Source organism: Capra hircus, chromosome 17, assembly GCF_001704415.2.
Source record: "Capra hircus breed San Clemente chromosome 17, ASM170441v1, whole genome shotgun sequence".
In the NCBI taxonomy this organism is placed as follows: Eukaryota; Metazoa; Chordata; class Mammalia; order Artiodactyla; family Bovidae; genus Capra; species Capra hircus.
Window position 1 is genome coordinate 58,888,243 of NC_030824.1, and position 19,696 is coordinate 58,907,938.

Sequence of the window (19,696 nt, forward strand, 5' to 3'; positions counted from 1 at the left end):
CCATCACCTTCTCCCTGTCTCCCAGAGTTTGCTCAAATTCATGTCCACTGAATCATGGACAATGGCTTGCACCAGTGGTTAGTGGTGCTATCTAACCATTCTGTCCTCTGACACCCCGTTCTCTTTTTGCCTTCAATCTTTCCCCGCCTCAGGGTCTTTTCCAATGATCTTTTCACATCAGGTGGCCAAAGTATGGCAAGGAGGTCTGCAAAGAGATCCAACCAGTCCATCCTGAAGGAAATCAACCCTGAATATTCATTGAAAGGACTGATGCTGAAGCTGAAGCTCCAGTACTTCAGTAAAAGGGTACAGACTTTCTAGTATAGGTTGAACAAGGTCTGAGGATCTAACAGACAGCTTGCTGTAGTTGATAATACTGTGTTGTATAACTGAAATTTGCTAAGAGACTAAATATTAAGCCTCCTCACGCATAAAAGTAACTATGTGAAGTGAAGGATATGTTAATGAAGTTAATTGTGGGAATTCTTTCACAAACGCTTCAGATAGCTGACAGTTTTGTCAATTATACCTCAATAAAGCTGGAAAAAACTTACAAAGGGTGACAATGATGATAATAAGAATAATAACAACCACTATCACTATCCCTGGTGGCTCAGACAGTAAAGAATCTGCAATGCGGGAGACCTGGGTTTGATCCCTGGGTTGGGAAGATCCCGTGGAGGAGGGCATCCCACTGTAGTATTCTTGCCTGGAGAATCCCCAAGGAAAGAGGAGCCTGGTGGGCTGCAGTCCACGGGGTTGCAAAGAGTCAGACATAACTGAATGACTAAGCACAGCACAGCATATCACTATCACTTAGGACTTCAGACATCCCACTGGGCTGTCTTTTCTCTCTGGCCTGTAGCCAGGTGCTGGGCCCTCGTCCTCTCATTTGTTCCTCTTCTCCCAATTCTTGGACCTTTCAGTCCCCTTCCTCATACTGTCGACTCTGGCTCAAAATTCCTCTCGTGTCAATGAGGGGGCAGTCAGATTCTCTGATCTCCCCACTAGGATGTGTTTAGAGATGCTTCTCAGCCAGAAGCTGTTTTGCTTGACAAGTGCACCAAGGTTCAGAAATGAATTATGCTGTCTGCTCAAGATGTGGAAGAGGGAGCCGCGGTTTGTGCCTCATGCATGTTACAACTTCAAAGTGTGATTAAAATCAAATGGACAGGGCTTCCCTGGTGGTTCAGTGGTTAAGAATCCACCTTGCAATGCAAGGGACAGCAGTTTGATTCCTAGTCCGGGAGGATCCCAGATTTCCGGGATCAGCTAAGCCTGGGTGCTGCAGCTACTGAACTACCTTAGTGCCCGGGGGCCGCAAGTACTGAAGCCTGTGTCCCTGCAGCCAGTGCTCCGCAGCAAGGCAAACCACCGCAGTGAGAAGCCGGTGCTCGGAAACGAGGAGGAGCCCACACTCGCTGCAGCTAGAGAAAGCCCCAGCGCAGCGGCAAAGAGCCACCACAACCAAAAAAAAAAAAATCTTAAAAATGTACAGCGCTGCATTCCTGGCCCCAGGACTCACCACTGTTAAGTAGACTACAAGTGGTTAAAATGTGCCCACTTAATGTTGTTACCTTACCAAGCCACTTAGTCCGGAACTGTTTCTCATCCATACAATGGGGACAATGCTACCTACCTAACACCACCTGGAACAGGGCCCGGCCTAAAGAAGAGCTCAACAATGTTACTTACAATTACCCTTCTAAACACTTTGTGTAGTGTCCCTACACATCTGTAATATATATTTTAACTAATGAAAAAAAATAGAACCTATAAAACCAGGATGACAAAACTGTTTTTTCCTGAAATTTATTATTCCCCCTACTCAACAATATATAGTCATTACACAGTAATCTACCCTTATTTCTTTGAATGCCTTAATCATGTTCTATAGTAAGAACATACCATTGAGTATTTAAACATTTCCTTGAGTTTAAGGGGTGACCTATTAGCATTATCAATGCTCTGAAAACATCTTTGTCAACAGATCCTTAGGCTCTTACTTGTTTCTGGATTCACAGAAGGGAAAGAGCTGAACTGAAGAACACATATATTTAAACTTCTGATGGTATGACTGAATAGCCCTCCAGAAAATTCCATCCCCACTTATGCTCCTGCTAGGAGGGCATGAGGTCCCTCTCCCCAAACCCTTCTCAATATTTGAATATTATCAAGGTTTAAACTTTTTGTCAATGTCATAGGTGAAAACTAGTACCTCATTTAAATGAATACTTCTAGTCTCTGGTAAGACTGAATATTTAAAAATGTCTGTTATGCAACTTGTACAAATTGCCCACTCACAAAGGTTGCCTGTTTTGTTAGCATAGAAAGAAGAGTCACAGCTCCCCGATGTTTCGGCTACAGCTCGTTCAGGACACACCTGAATCCTCAGATTGCCTGGTTCCAATGTCTCGTGTAGGAATGCGAGCTAGCTCAACAAGAGGAAAGTTACACAGCTGTCGGCCCTAGGGCAAGTTCAGAAAGTCAGAGAATGAACAAACATCTGAAGATCTGTGAACTTGGGGGTAGAGGGGAGAAGGGCGGAGAAGAAAGTGGGGGGAGAGAGGGAGAGATGGTAACAGGGCAGGTGGGTAGGGTTACCAGGAAGGGAGAGAGGTGAGTGAGAAATTCCAGGTGGGAGGGTGACTGGGAGATGGGTGGGAACAGGATGTCTAATCTTCTTTTTTTCCCCTAACATTTCATTTTAAGTTTATGTACCGCCACCCCCCATACCCCGCCCCGCAAACTCAGTGTGTCCAAGGTTCAGTAGAAATCGAGGAACTGTAACAATTCCATGTGTGGCTGAGGAGTCTGAGATGCCGGAGGCCTCAGTGGGGTGGGGGGGTCTGGGATATTCTGGGTGACCCCGTTACCCTGTGACTCGGTTCAGCCCTATGACTTCAGGGTTCTTGCCTGCATCTGTGTTTATAGGCACATTGGCACTGACCCGTGGTTAGAGTGATGTTTAATACAGTTTCTCATCATTGGCTCTACAGATAAGTTCTGCAGGGTCTATGAGAAACTGTTTTCCTTTTAAGTGATGTTAATATTTTACTCACATTTGAGAAACTGTTCTTTAGTATAAATAAGATTAGTTGCTTTGCTGAAGAGAATAAACTTATAAGACCTTTTGTATATATCTACATAAACCAATACTATGACAGTTATAATTTGTATCTAGCCTTTACAGTAAGTATGTCAGAATTCCGATAAGGAAAACCCTTTATTTTTATGCATATTAAGTATTCACTAATTCAGATCAACCTGAGCTGATTTAGCCTGAATTGTTGAGGGTTTATTGTTCTGTCAAAATATAAAAGATGAAAGCTGTTTGTGTATCACACTGCAATCTCAACTTGGAGAGCTGGTATTTACACAGCTCTGAAGCCATGCCTTTCTCTTAGCAGCACTCAGGATCGGCAGTGCTTCTTGGCCTCTTGGCGAAGATCAAGTGTAATATGGGGGCTTCCCAGGTGGCGCAGTGGTAAAGAATCCACCTGCCAATGCAAGAGACGCAAGAGACACAGATTTGATCTCTGGGTCAGGAAGATCCCCTGGAGTAGGAAATGGCAACCCACTGCAGTATTGCATGAAAAATTCCATGGACAGAGGAGCCTGGTGAACTATATAGTCCATGGTGTCACAGAGTCGGACACGACTGAGCAACTGAGTACAGAATAGGAACAGTAGCAAAAAAAGGACAGTTTTCCTTGTAACTTAGTAATGATCTATGTATAGGTAAGAGCTCTCATAATTATGAAGGTACTTGTCCTACCTCGTAAGGTCACAGTTTGGAAAATGATATTTTTGTGGGTTATAGATCTGAGTCAGGCACTGTGTTAGGCACAGGAGAAAAACAAACAAGGCCCGCATTGGAGGGGACAGAAACGTAAAGTGATGATTAGACAAGCAAAGGTTTTAGAAGACTTGAGGGACTCCTTCTAAGGACTTGTCAACAGGGAGTAAGTCTAGCACTAGATGGGCAAGCAGGAAAGCTTCCTGGAGGAGGTGACATTTCCGTCAGCCTTACAGGGAAGCCAAGACAGCAGAACAAGAACACAAAGGTATGGAGTTCTACACAAGGTGCGTGCATGCTAAGTCACTTCAGTCATGTCAGGCTCTGTGCAACCCTGTGGACTATGGCCCCCCTCTGCTCTTCTGTTCATGGGATTCTCGAGGCAGGAATTCTGGAGTGGGTTGCCATGCCCACCTCCAGGGATCAAGCCTGGGTCTCCTCTATCTCCCACTGGCAGGCGGGTTCTTGACCACTAGTGGCACCTGGGAAGCCCTCTGCACAAGGTACTCACCCATAAAGATGCTCCAGGTTTGGAAAGGGCATTCTGCATTCTAGGGGTCCACCTTTCTTACCCTTGAAAAAATTGATGAGGGTGGAAAAAACTTAGATCACCTATATTCTGTCCCTTCTGTTGAGTATGTTTCTCTTGGTTCTCAACCCCGATGCTGAGAAAAATCTCTAACCAGCAAGGGCTAACTTCTGGATTTTAACAGTATGGCATGGTGGGGGGTTACTGAGATGGAAACATGGGAAGACTATGGAACTTACATCCATTTTACTACAGATAATATAAGAGGATTTGAATGAATTAAAAAAAAAAAAGAAACCTACAGATACTTGAAAGGGACTATGAGTACCTTTGAAACCAGGTCAAAAATAAGCCACAGGCTCTCTTGTGATTTCTGAAACACCTTTGTTTAATCATAGAATTATCTTCATCTTCCATTCATCATAAATAATCCACTCCGTTACTTCACCAACCCTTTTAAAAAAATTTGGTATTTAGCATAAACACTGAACATTTAGCCAGAGGTGTGTTAGTTTTAACCAGAAGAGGGAAGAATAAAAAGAACCCACAAAATTTGAAAACTTAGAAAAGAGCACATGAAAAGATGAACATTCTCACCCATTTAAAAAATAAAATTTCATAACAGCCATTAAAAAAATCCAGGTGGAAAAGTGAGCAAACATAAATATAATGTAGTTCTTTCATAAATACATTTAGACAAAACAAATGTGTAAAGCAGTACCTGGACATATTTCAAGATATGAATAATTAAATCCCAGTAAGCATGAATTAAAAATAAAATTCGATTTTATTTTTTGTCCTTTATGGAAAAATATGCACAGCCTTTGTGTAAAAAAAGAAATAGGCATAAACATATCAATAAAGCCACCAAAATTCACTTATGTAAAGATTATTTGAAAACAGAAGACACTTTTTTAAAGCAAAAGATAAAATGTTATAGCATTTCTAGTTGAACTTTATCCCATAGTCACACCTACTATAGGTGAAAGACTATAGAGGTAGATAAGTTGAGGGGGAAAAAATCAGTATTCTAATACTAGGCTGAAGATTTTTATGATAGCTCAGACAGACAATTCCATTTACTCTGAAATTCAAAGAAGTTTGTAGGAAAAAAACATAAAAACCTTTCTGTGCTCCATATGTAAGCACCAAAAAGACCAAGCAAAATTGCTGTAGTTTTAGACACAAGTGAATTTCTTGACAATAGGAATTCTTGACAAATAGCCTGTTTAGCATGGCAGGGTCTGGCACTAGCCTTAAAACTTACACTGAGGCTAACTCTTGTGAAATGTATGAGTTTCAGTGACACTGAAATGACTCAGAAGTAACACAAGATAAGAGCTGGCAGTAACAGTAATGTAAATTTATGATATTGGTAAACACGGTGAGCTTCTAAGGAATGACTCTTTGTTATTGATAAAATAACAAAACAGCTGCTAAAGACATGATGTGGCCTCAGTGCAACTCAGGATGCCAGTGTCATCTGTTAAATCATGAACAGTAGAGAGGTGTGACGGAATGGTGTGCAGGAAGCAGAGAAAAAGTGTTCCCTCGTTTCTATCAAGCAATGACTTTATTCTCTAACTGGGTTGTGAAAGCTCTTCCAGCCTCAGCAGAAGCAAATGTTGGGTACTCCATGGCAAGCTGATGCTAGTCTGGGAACTAACTGTACTTGCTGTTTTGGTTAATGAATGGTTTTGCATTTTCTGTGTCTGTTTTCCTTTCCACACAGCTAGACAGAATGTGTATATGTAACATTTGTTTGCCTCTGCGACCTTGATATTTTCATTTATTCATAACAGCAATGTGATTTAATTTTTTTAAAAAAATGTTGCAAACATTTGTCAAATCTGCCAAGGAAAATTCTCATTAATAACGTTTCAAATGCCTTAAGTGTACTTGATTCCAAGATGTAACAGGCTGCTTCTGGCTAAAAGGGAAAATTTGTGCTCAGCACATCAGTGTAACAGGAAGACAATTTTGGTCTCAGTTGTGGAATGTGGAATAATCCATCATTAATTGTTGCCACTCAAACTAATTGTAACATTTCGGTGTCTCACATTTGGCTGTTGGGAGTTTCCAAGTGTGCTGGAAAACAGGTAAGAAAGAAATGATGGAAGAAAAAGGGAAAACATTTGAAATAGAATTTGAAAAAAATCCTGAAACCCAAATCCTGTAGTTTAATCTCCAAACCTCATGTACTTTGACTCATAACTCAAACATCAGGCCCTTTCTTTGAAGCAGCTTATAATAAATTTAAGACACAGAACACCACAGTCTCTTATAATGGAACTGAGGAATTTCTGCGTGGAAACTATGTGAAGGAATGTCTTAAAAAATGATATCAAGAAATGCAGATGACTTATATGCTTTTCAGCAGCTATTCAATCTGTGACCCCTGCTGAGTTGATAAGGAAGAGGCATGTCACAGTTGCAGAAAAAGAAAGAATCATGTGGTAAATCAAATAAGATTTTGGAAATATTCACTGTCATGGGAAGGGCATTTTCCTGATGATGTGACCTCATTTCAAACAGTACAGTAACCAGGAGAGAGCTGAAGTGCACGGAAGATGGTACGAGGAAAACGTGCTTGTTTTTTTGTCACCTTCAACGGCCGTTTTCTGCGTTAGGAAAAAAGAAAATTAAACAACTCCAAAATACTGTACCACCCCTGGCAGTAACCAACAAAGGAGGTTTTGGAAATAATGCTCTCGTCAAATACATTTTAAGGCACTTTAAACAGTTATATCATATTTTTTTGTGTGTAAAAAAATAAAATATGCATCGAAGCAACGTTCACAAATACAAGTCTTCAGAACTGTAAGTACAATCCTGTACATATATACATGGCTGCGGAATGACTGCCTCCTTTGTTATACGGTCGGCCTCATCAATTTCACTCCCTGCAAGAAAGGAAAACATGACGTTTAGAGTTGGACTGTATCCACGAACAATGTGAGATCATCAATTAACACCAGATAATTTATGCTACAAGGAAGAAGAAGAGGCCTGCCTAGACAGCATTATACAACCCATGATCCAAACTCCTGGATCCAAACAAATTTACCTGCCCACCTCACTGGCCACAGACTCTGGCATGTCCCCTTGCCTGGCGTGGCTACTCATCTCGTCTGCTCTGTGCTAGAAGGTCCCTGTGGGTCTTAGTATTATCAGCAAAGTGGAGGAGACACTCGTGGATACCCTTACGATGGACACTTTCTATTTATTTTGTGGCCGGATGGGATGGCTAAATAATTTTCGAGCCTTCTGGCTGATTCCACATTAGCCAGTGGCCCCCTGGGTTGGAGTAATTTCTGTACAAATGGAAAAATGAGCGGTGGTGTCCCGGTTAGTTTCCCTTTTGGACATGCTTCTGTTACTCTGTAGGATAAATCCCAGAGCTTTTAAACCTTTAGAAGAAAAACTCCATTCTGATTAATTTCCAGTTTACTAGGATTGCATATTATTGATGGAATATTGGAAATTTCAAATAATTTTCTTCATTCTTTGTCAAAATTGATATCTATAAATTCTAGTCTATTGTGTACATACACATTGTTAGCCATGAGCATGAATACAAGTGGAAGTTTTCAAAGGGGAAAAAGAGTAAAAGAAACAATGGTTATTAAACCACTTCTCTAGCAACTCTGTGGAGAAGGCAGTGGCACCCCACTCCAGTACTCTTGCCTGGAGAATCCCATGCACGGAGGAGCCTGGTGGGCTGCAGTCCATGGGGTCGCTAAGAGTCAGGCATGACTGAGCGACTTCACTTTCACTTTTTACTTTCATGCATTGGAGAAGGAAATGGCAACCCACTCCAGTGTTCTTGCCTGGAGAATCCCAGGGACGGGGGAGCCTGGCGGGCTGCCGTCTATGGGGTCGCACAGAGTCGGACACGACTGAAGTGACTTAGCAGCAGCAGTGGCAGCAGCAACTCTGAGTGGGAAGCGACCAGCCTGGCGTGGGCCCCGGCACAGAATGCTGTTTGCTCATGTTTTGTTCAGTAACAAGACGAGCGAAGGTGCTGGAGCGCTACTCTCTCAGAATTCTGGGGACCTAGGGCTCACCTTCTAAAAGCAGTCTTGTAGTAGGGGAGAGCAATTATGACAGCTTGGGATTTATACATACACGCTACTAGATATAAAATGGATAAACAACAAGAACCTACTGTATAGCACAGGAAACTATAGTCAATATCTTGTAATAACCACAGGGAGGCCTGCATGCTGCAGTTCATGGGGTCGCAAAGAGTTGGACATGACTGAGCAATTGAACTGAACTGAACTGAACCTATAATGGCAAAGAATCTGAAAAAGACTACATATTCTTATTCTTATATGTAATCGAATCGTGTTGCTATACACTTGAAACTAACACAGCATTGTAAATGAACTGCAATAAATTAAATAAAACAATCTTGTGTTTCTGTTCGGAGCATCATCGTGGTGTGGGGGAAAGATCAGGGTGGACAAATAGACCAAGGTTCAAGTCCTAACTCTCGCACTGACTACACTACCCATATGACTCTGGGCAAGTTGCTCAGCTCTCTGGGCCTAGTTCCCATGTGTTCCGTGGGGACAGCAGAGCTTGCTACACACAGTTGTAGAGAAGCCCAGACTTCAGTGACGATGACAGTGATTTTATCAGCTGGCTTTTGTCAAACACCTGCCACGTAATCCTCCATAACGGCAAAGAGCAGATGTTATCATGAGTCTCAGAGTGGCAGAGACAGGTTCAGAGAAGTGAAGGAACACGGGCAGGGTCATGTGGGCAAGGTGGCAGAACGGGCAGCCGGGCTTGAGGGTCCACACTCTGAATCTGGTGAAGGCTGGACGTGCTGAGCACACATGGAGCTTAACAGGTGGTGGTGGGGCTATTCTGTTTTCAGGACACTTAGGACATGAAACTGAGAGACTTTATTTTCTTGGGCTTCAAAATCACTGCAGATGGTGACTGCAGCCATGAAATTAAAGGACGCTTGCTCCTTGAAGAAGAAAAGCTATGACCAAACTAGACAGCATATTAAAAAGCAAACACATTACTTTGCCGACAAAGGTCTGTCTAATCAAAGCTATGGTTTTTCCAGTAGTCATGTATGGATGTGAGAGTTGGACTATAAAGAAAGCTGAGTGCCGAAGAATTGATGCTTTTGAACTGTGGTGTTGGAGAAGACTCTTGAGAGTCCCTTGGACTGCAAGGAGAGCCAACCAATCAATCCTAAAGGAAATCAGTCCTGAATATTCATTGGAAGGACTGATGCTGAAACTCCAATACTTTGGCCACCTGATGAGAAGAACTGACTCATTGGAAAAGACTCTGATGCTGGGAAAGATTGAAGGTAGGAGGAGAAGGGGGTGACAGAGGATAAGATGGTTAGATGGCATCACTGACTTGAAGGACATGAGTGTGAGCAAGCTCTGGGAGTTGGTAATGGACAGGGAAGTCTGGCGTGTTGCAGTTCATGAGGTCACAAAGGGTTGGGCATGGCTGAGTGAGTGAACTGAACTGAAGGACATGACACGGGGCTCTGTCACTGGCTGTCTCCTCCTCCTCCTCTCCTGTGACAGCTGCCACCTTGTAAGTGGGCTGAAAGTAGTCTTGCAAAGTCTGAGCTGCTGGGAAGGAGTCAGCTCCATGGGTGCTTCTGCAGTAGGTACTGCGTCTACATTTCGTATGAGTCACTCACTTTGTTTTATTTTGGTTTTTAATTTGATATATAATTTTGGGCTTCCTGGGTGGTGCTAGAGGTAAAGAACCCTTGCCTCCCAACACAGGAGATATAAGAGATGTGGGTTCAGTCCCTGGGTTGGGAAGATCCCCTGGAGGAGGATATGACAACCCACTCCTGTATTACTGCCTGGAGAATCCCATGGACAGAGGAGCCCGGAGGGCTACAGTCCACAGGGTCATAAAGAATTGGGCACGAGTGAAGTGACTTAGCACACATAATTTTATAAATCCACAAATATCAAATAAGTAAGAAGGCTTCTGAGCCGAGTGTGGTGAAATTGACATCACTGTGTGGCCTCGTTTGCTACTGAACTCTTATTTAATTCCCAAACACATAGTTTGGCAATATAAAGAAGTTGTGAAGTGTCTGGAAAATTAAAGAGAAAGAGACATTCTAGATAAATCCAAGTGCTATTATGTTTAGAAAAATGTGAAATCAGGACACATGCGAATGAAGAGGCGGGATGAAGAGGCAAAGATGGTGGGCATCCGAGCAGTGGGGCACGTATATTTTGAGTATGTTTACTGAACATTTACTCCACTGTAATATGCCCTTCAACATGAGTAAATTAAAAACGGCTTTTAAAAACTGCATTTTAAGTATCATCATGCTTTTATAACAATGTAGAACAATTGGTCCTCAGCTCGCGTGTTCAAATTGAAATGGATTAATGCATCATTATTATTGAATTTAGTTAAGAAAATGTGTACTTGAGAACAAGGTTATATGTGCAAATGCTAACATGTATAAATGGCTAAGATTCAGAAATAGCATTTCAATGTGACTTGGATCCAAAGAAGATCCTTCTAGAGTCTCACCTTCTGCCTTGACACCATCCAGGACTTTATTGTTGGCACGAGCACGCTTCCCAGGAGGATCTGCACCGGGTGGTAGATGAGCAAGGGGACGGATATTAAAGAGAGGTACTCGTGGCCTGCGAACACAATCTTCAGCATTGGGATTCCTGATGAACAAAGAGGACGGAAAACCCAGAGGCAAATTCAGTCTGTCATCAAACTAAAGACACAGGCCGTTAAAGCTGGACATGGGCACGCACCGTCCTCCCCCTGTGGATATTCACGGAACCAAACAGGGAACGTCTCGAATGAATCACCAAACCTTTCCATCTTCCTTTTACTATGTAAAGCTCGAAGCTCTAGAAGAGATTAAAACTGAAAAGGGGGTCAGTTCAAGGGCACCGGTAATTCTCACTGCCTGTCTAACAAGGAGAGGAGAGAAGACAGTGTGGAAGAGAGTTGCTTTAGAAGACTGAGGCATACTGGTAGAGGTTAAAAATGGGTCATTTGCTTAGCAGTAAAACACTCCACTGGTCTTTATGGAGGCCTGCTAGACACCATTTCAAAGCACCTAAGTTCACTTAGGGGCTGAAAGGATTTGATAAGATAAAGAGGAGGGTACTTTAGCCAAAGAGACAGTCATAAAGGCTTTGCCCACTCTTTCGGCCAAGAAGCTCAAAGCGCTTTAAGCAGTATTATGTATGGCAGATGAAAATTCTAAAATCTGTGCTGAGTGATTAAACCCCACAGTGAAGGTCTTACTGGTACTTAGGTAAATGGATAGTGCTCCTAAATGAGTCTGCGGCTCTACTGTACCCATGGCAAAGCATGCAGAGTTTGTAAGTACCCACCTGGCATGTGTACCTATTAAGCTTCTATAACAGAATTCATACTCCGGTGATTTGACTGTTACCACCACTTGCTTTAATGTGACCCAGTCATCAGAAGATTGTGTATACACATCAGTTTTGTCATCTGAACAGCTTTAAGAGCTTAGCTTTCTTTTCGTTTCTTTGAGAACAGCCACTGAAAAGGAACCAAGCTCCTAAACACATGCAATGATGGCCCATAAATAACATTTTATTATAACCCGGTGAGGAAAGCTCTGCTTTTTCAATTATTTTTACCTTCTAATAAATTTCAAACCTTTATGCAAAAATGTATTTCATGGCTGCTTTCTTTTTCATAGCCTCACATATCATTGCCATCAACTGCAAACACTTAACTCTTCCCAAACAATGTATCTCTCGAAGCTCTAAATGTTTTATCTTGCACAGTTTCTGTCTTCTCACTAATATAAAGAACAAAGGAGCTTTGTTTTTGAATGTAATATGCTTAATCCATTTATTGGATTTGAATTTGCAACATCCAATCTTACGGTTCCAGAAAGTTATTACAATGAGAAACGAAGAAGATCTAAACATATATTCTTCCTATTTTTGGAAAAGGCTATTACTTTTTTTTTTTTTTTGGCTGCTCTGGATCTTCGTTGTGGTGCTGAGGCATGTGGGATCTTAGTTCCCTGGCCAGGGATCGAACTTGCGTCCCTGGCATTAGAAGGTGGATTCTTAACCACTGAAACACCAGGGAAATTCTCAGGAGAGGTTATCTGGCCCGAAAGGATGATGTGAACGAGTTGGAGGGTAGGGTGGACTAACAGCGGGGCATAAAGGGAGCAAATGATATAAATATGTAAGTATTTGTTTCTAAAAGAGATCAGAGCAGGGATTTCTTACTCAGAATTCAAGGCCCATGGCTGCTGGGCTAAATCACCTGAGTTCCACTTTCTTGGCTACGCTCAGGCAGGCTCTGTGACGTTCTTCAGTAAGCCAAAGCAGGTTCACAGCTACAGTCGCAGAGCTACCTCTCCAGTAAGCAAGATGCACAAGGTATCATAATGGAAAGGACCTCAGCAGCTCACTGGAGTGCGATGAAAAGATAACAGTAACGATGACAACAATGTTTCTGTGTGCGGTGGGCGCTTAACTAGATGCCAGGTGCTGTCAAGGGCTCTCCCGTATGAATGAAATGCCGAGAGGCTGGATAACTTTCCCAAGAGGTGGGGTCTTTACTGCAATCCAGGTCCCCTGGGTTTCCAGTTCTCTGTGTCAGGCTGGGGTCAAGGCCTCTGAGGTCTTCAAGACGTCCTGGGGATGGTGGCTCCATGAAGCAGGACAGGACCTGGGCTGCAAAGAGCTCTCCGATCCAGAGTCTTTTTGGGACTCTCTCCCCTCGGGTTCCTCCCAGGAGTGCTCCGGGGCAGCAGACCTTGGACTCCCTTGCTTCTCACAGGGGTGTTCTTGTGATTTCACATCAGCCAGGAGCTCAGTAACTGTGAGGCCTATTCTCATAGCTGCAAGGGAACTCCAGATGGAAGTTGACTTCCAGAAGCGTCCAGAGTACACCTGACCTTCTACCTCCTGTAGTCCCTAGTACCGATGCATGTGAAATTCTCTTCTGGCCCGGGCTGGTTCTTCAGCTCTTTTATTTCATCTTCCAACAGACTCCTCCGCACATATTTGCTGACGGGGTTGGGATTCTGCAAACATCACTCCTCATCACGTCATGGCTCCCTTCTTTGTTCTGCCCAGAGAGGGCACCACAGGAAGTCTGGAGAAGGGGCAGGTGCCTGGGGGTTAGCCCCAGTGGATAGCCCCTTATGCCCCATCCTAGGAAGGCTGACCTTCATTTCCTCTCCAGACTTCTACTGATAGGTTCTGAGATCTCCAGCTTCTTCCTTTATTCCCCCAGCTCCGGCTATTCATTGCCCCCTCTCCACTTTCCAGTTTTCCAGCTGTTAATTGTCCCTGGGTTGATGGGCTGGTGCGTTTGCCCGACTCACCCTGGAGACACAGACCCTCTCTCACTCAGCCTGGCACCCCAGCCATCTACCTCCAGAGAGGGCTCTACCATGACTGGCAGCTGCTATAGCCGTTTGTCAAACAAAGCAGGGAATTCCCTTCACCACTCTGTGAGCCTGCAATTCCTTCTGGTTAACTGTTTGTTTGGGTGTGCCAGGCCTCACTTGTGACACATGGGATCTACAATCGTCATTGCAGCTTGCAGGATCTTTAGATGAGGCATGTGAGATCTAGTTCCCTAACCAGGGATCAAACTTAGCCCCCCTGCATTGGAAGCGTGGAGTCTTAGCCACTGGGCCACCAGTGAAGTCTCTCTTTCTTGTTCATTGTTAATCAGATTTCCTATCGCCACTCTTCCTGGTGACTGTTAAAAATTTGATTGAAAATAAAATCAGAGAGGAAAACCTGGCTTCCGAAGATGAGGGTCAGGTGCCTCTGCTGTGTCTTGTCACCCTCTCACGGTGGATTCACAACAGGCTAGTCCCTGCATGAAAGGACCAAGGCTCCAGAGTCAAGCTCTTTGTTTTGGGAACCTTTCTGTCCCCTCGGTCTGGAATGCTCCCTTACTTCTCAATCATCTGGAGTCACTTTCCTTTTCAATCATTAGTGTCTTTGCCGTCTCCTCTGTGTCTGTGTATCTTTCCCATGCTTCCTTCAGTTTCTCCCTGTCTGCCCTTCTGGCCCCAAGTCAGTAGCTTCTGCTCAGTGCCTTTTCATTTTCTCAAGAGTCAGAGTAGAAAGAGAAGCTGGGAGGAGTGAGTGAGGGGAGGAGAATTAGCTTCTCCACACCGAGTGGTCCAGGCAGTGGCCACGATTGCTTGGAAGCAGTGAGCTTATGACCTCTGTTCTCGGGCCTCCTGGCTGGGTTCCAGCACTGTCAGGATGAACACTGGAAAGGCAACAGAGAGCTTCCCAGCACCGGCCACTGCACTTCCCACCCTGCAATTTCTGTCACCTGGCCATGAATTCGGCAAAACTTGATCTTCAAGTCAAACCAGAGAACACGGGCTAGATCTCATTTCCCAGAAGCCCATGTAACGCACCGCCCTTTCATCCTCTTCACCCACCCTTTTACTAGTTCACCCCATCACTCACTCATTCATTCAACGAGCACTCGCTGAACAGATTAACTACAGCACGTGACAAAGCTTCACTAAGGGGCTCAGCAGCCCCTGGGTGACCACGCACACCTCCTCCCCCTAACCTTCCTTCAGGGCACGGTGGGCCTCACCTGTGCCCCCCACACACTCCCCAAACCGGGCTCTCTGCCTTCAGGCTTGTCTTGTGCAGGGTATTTTCTCATCAGGAGCCAGACTGAGTGCAAACCCCTCTGTGGCTCACCATCCGGCCCCTCGACTCCCCCTGCGCTCCAGCCACCGGGAGCGCGGTACCCTCTCCTCCTAGCTCTGCCCCCACCCTCCACCCCAGGCTTGAGAGGCTCACCTCTTGATCTTTGCCAATGAGCTCTTTTTTTGCCCAGACTTCTTGTCACCCACTTCTTGACCTGCCCAATCTTTAAGCCCTCAGTTCCCAAACTTGGCTCCTCAGGGAAGTCATCCTTATTGCCTCAAGCCTCCTTTCTGCTCTAGGCTTACCCAGCTGAGGTGCATTCCAGCCTAGCATTTGCTGATTTATGATTACTGCTTGCTTCGTGTGTGTGTGTGTGTGTGTGTGCGTGCGTGCGTGCGTGCGTGTGTGTGTGTGTGTGTGTGTGTGTCCCTTACTAAGCTGTGGGCTTTTTAGGGTCAGCGACTGTTTCACCTTCATCTCTGAGCACCTTAGAGCTCAGAAGGAGAGTGATGAAGGATTGGAATCGTGCTAATCCAGACCCCATCATAAAGTTACTGTGTAGACTTATCACACCATTTTTACTCCATTCATTAACTAGGGAGAAAAAAAGGGGCAATAATTTCAAAAAAACCAAACAAACTTACTCGAAAGAGTTTTCTTTTTCAAGTAAAATTTAAATATAGGACTCTTTTCATCTTGCGATCAGTGCAGTAATATAAATGAAGCAAATTAATTTTAATGCTCCCAGGTACTGATTCTGTGTCACTGTGGCTGACAGGATCCGACTAGACTATATGAGATGGCGTTTGACTTTATGGAAGTGAACACCATGCGCGCATTTACAATTTTACAGGGACTTTAAGCTGTCATGCTGAAAAATGTTTATAAAACATTAATCAAAAAATGCCTCTTTAATACAATGCATTGTCTGAAAGATGTTAGAAGGCGCATATTGTAAATGGATTCTTTTTCTGACTAAAGTAATTTCCACCAAAAGCATTTCCCCACTGCTCTACAACTACACTGTGTGGAGAGATAAAGAGCACTTTCTCCGCACATTACTACCTGCTCCAAACACTTGGGAAATCACTAATGTACAGCGTGCCATATTTCCATGTCACACATGACACATTCGTCTAAAATTATCCAACAGACTTTGACACTGCGGCATATTCCATAAGCAGAGCTTTCAACTGACATCTGCCAAGTAAGAACTTCAAGTGCGAGCTTTCTTCTTCTAACAAGCAAGTAAGGGGTTTCTTTTATCCTATACCCAGGATGGGAAGGGTAAAACAATGCATGCCAGAACAAGTGGGGTTTTCTTTCCCCTATTTGGAACATGTTTATTTTATGTTCTCTGAATTAGAACATTCCCTTTGTATCAGTGTTCTAAGTTTTAACAGTTACCTCTTCCTATTGGATGGATGGTTTTTAAATTTTTCCTGAGAAATACTTTTTTTCCCCCCTAGATTAAATATGGACCTTTATATAGAAGGCTGCTCTATGACTCAAAATATAAAAACCATTTACTGGGACTTCCCTGGTGGCCCAGTGGCTAAGACCCCTCGCTCCACTGCAGGGGGCCTGGGTTCTACCCCTGGTGGGGGAGCTAGATTCCGTATGTTGGAACTAACAGTTCGCATGCAACTGAAAACTGGCATGGCCAAATAAATAAAAAATAAAAACCATCTACTTTATGTAATTGTTCAGAGTTTACTTGCAGATGCATGCGCTCTCACCATCTACTCATTCTTTCATTCCATCCCTCCATCATTCATTCAAAAAATACTTCTGGGCTTCTGCTATATGTGAGTTACTGTTTCTAGTGCTGAGGACATAAAGAGAAAAAACACAGACCAGAGGCCTGCCTTCTTGGGACCTGCTTTCTGTAGCTTTTGCCCCGATGACCTTGGCTTCCCTTCTGAGTGCAGGGCTGGCACATGCTTACCTGGTTTCTACAGCTCAGAGTTTGGGGCTCATCTTTGACTAACTCCAGCTGTCTTTTGACTTGTAGATGAAGTCACTGAGTTCTGGACAGTCTTTTCTCCATCTAGCGCTGTCCTTCCTCAGTCTTCACGGCCACCTTCCTAATTCAGTTCCTCATAAAATCAAGCCAAATGACTCTCGGCCTCCTGACAGAACCCCCTGTCTTCAGACTCTTCCCTTCATCAATCCTACAAACCACAGCCAGATTAATCTTCCTAAGACCCACATTAATTAAAGCCAAGACCCTGCTCAAGAATGACAATGTCTTTCCAGTGCCCATTCATCAAATCCTCTATCCTTTCAACATCAATGGAGAAGGATTATGACACTGCCATTTTGTAAGGGCTTTGTTTGCATTATCTCATTTAATCCTTACAACAGCCCTAAGCAGCAAGTGGCGATTTCCCTGATGAAACGCAAGGCAACTGAGAGTTAGAATGACCTGCCTAACATCATACATTGGTCAGGTGGTAGAGGCAGAATTAGACAATGGTTTACTTTTTATTTTTAACCTTATTTTTTTAATTGGAGTATAATTGCTTTCCAATATCGTGTTGGTTTCTGCTGTACCACAAAGTGAATCAGCTCTGTGTGTACACAGATCCCCTCCCTCTTGGGCCTCTCTCCTACCCCCTCATTCCAGCCCTCTGGGTCATCACTGGGCACTGAGCTGAGCTCCCTGTGTTGCACAGCAGCTTCCCACTAGCCAGCTATTTTACACACAGTAGCGCATATATGTCAAGGCTCCTCTCTATTTCAACCCACCCTCCTTCCCCGCTGTGTCCGCATGTATGTTCTCTCCATTAACTCCCAGTTGCCAATTGCTGTCACTGGCTCAGGCCTAGCACGTGTCTTTGTGAATGCTGAGCCCCTGCCTAGATCTTGTCCTTTCTGGGTGACTAAATTCTATGGGTTCCCCATGAAGGTGGGCTTCCTACTGATTTCTTTCTTTTTTTTTTTTAGTTTTTTAATTTTAAAATCTTTAATTCTTACATGTGTTGAAGCCTCTCTTCCTAATTGTGTTAGAGGACCCACTGACTGACACCACCCATCCTGGCCAGGCAAGACAGTAACCACTTACATGAGTTATTTTACAACAGGAGTTCCTGGTAAGGAACTTGGAACTAACAAGCTACCACCTACCAGAAGAATTCAGGAAAGGTCAAAAGGAGAGAAGAGACTCCAGTCCATATGTTCTAACAATCTCCCAGAATCCTCCTCACTGCAATCCATCTTGGCTAAACGATACGTGCACCACCAGGAAGGACCCTGAGTCAGAATGATTAGCTACAGACAACCCAGAAACTAACCGCATCACCATAAAACCTGAGACTCTGAGCCATGTGGCAGAGCGGTCGCCCTGGGTTCCCTTGCCCTCCTGCTCTCTGCCTGGGCGCCCCTACCCAGTAAAGTCTTGGCTTTGTCAGCATGCGTGTCTCACTGGACAACTCATTTCTGAGTGTTAGACAAGAGCCCACTCTTGGGCCCTGGAAGGGGTCCCTTTTCTTGCAACAATTGCATCCCATAAATTTAGCATTTGCTTATGATGCCATGATTTTCTTTTGCACAAGTTTTGTTTCCCTCCGGACATCGGCGAAGTCCTTTAATCTCCCGCAGTGTTTAAGCACGGGGGCACGCGGGTGTGCTCAGTCGAGTCCAGCTCTTTGCAACCCTGTGGACAGTATACTGCAAGGCTCCTCTGTCCATGGGGTTTTCTAGGCAAGAACACTGGCGTGTGGGGCCATTTCCTTCTCCAGGGGATGTTCCCGACCCAGGGATTGAACCAGCATCTCCTGCCTCTCCTGTACTGCAGGCAGATTCTCTACTGCTGAGCCCCCACTCAATATGTGAATGATTGATCATTTAAGAACAGGATGAAGCAATGTTTCCCATTGAAAAAGCCTGAACAAGAACAAATACTAGTTGCTTTACTGAACTACAAAGAGAATCATTTACACATTCCTCCAGGAGGAGGTTGTATTTCACAGGAGAAATATATATTCGATATGGTAGGAAGGAGAGAAACTGAACTAACCACAGAACCCAAACTTTGAAATGAGCATTGAGTTATGGAGTAGGAGAGGAAATATATTGAAAAATGTCCTTTGTGTCTTTTGAACTTATTTCACTTACTGTCCCACTTCCCTAAGAGAGAGTATACTCCAATCACCTGGATCATTTCCTGTCTTTCAGAGATTCATTCGCCTGAATTCACTTGACTTGTTTTCCATTTAAATGCTTTCTTAGACTTTCCAGGGAGTTTTGAAGAGGGCTGCAGGCGAATCTGGAATCCAGTTGCTTCGCTCTCTAGTTGTCATGGAGATTTCCCACTTTTGTTCACTTTGTTCTTAGTTAGAAACATCCATAATTTTACTCTTCAAATGTGGTACACATTGTTATTTGAATTCTATCTCTGCCTCCTTTGTGAATCTCTCAGCTTAAAAGCCCATGTTTGCCTTTAAGAGTCACTGGGATACATGGTCTCCCCATCATAATGTAACTCAAGAAGGCCATTCTTTTTCCAGCATCACTAAATGCCAGTCTGGGTCCCCCTCTCCAACACACACACACATACACATTTTCTCTTCAGAGACAAATGCTCACAGAAAGTCAAACTCGTCAATGCTGATTTATTCCAACCACTAAAGTGAAAGTGAAAGTGAAGTTGCTCAGTTGTGTCCGACTGTTTGCAACCCCATGGAC

At 43.9% G+C, this 19,696-nt stretch overlaps 1 protein-coding gene across 2 annotated transcripts in view; it reads right to left on the reverse strand.

Annotated features, from left to right (window-relative positions):
• SLC10A7 (solute carrier family 10 member 7) overlaps window positions 4,674-19,696 on the reverse strand; it is a 302,825-nt gene continuing 287,802 nt past the window's right edge. The window contains exons 11-12 of one of the 2 annotated variants that reach the window (XM_005691203.3): window positions 10,878-11,023; window positions 4,674-7,231 (exon numbers count right to left, since the gene is read on the reverse strand). In XM_005691203.3, coding sequence (XP_005691260.1) covers window positions 7,202-7,231; window positions 10,878-11,023 — 176 coding nt within the window. In that variant the 3' untranslated portion in view covers window positions 4,674-7,201. The other variant, XM_013970505.2, reaches the window with a different exon arrangement.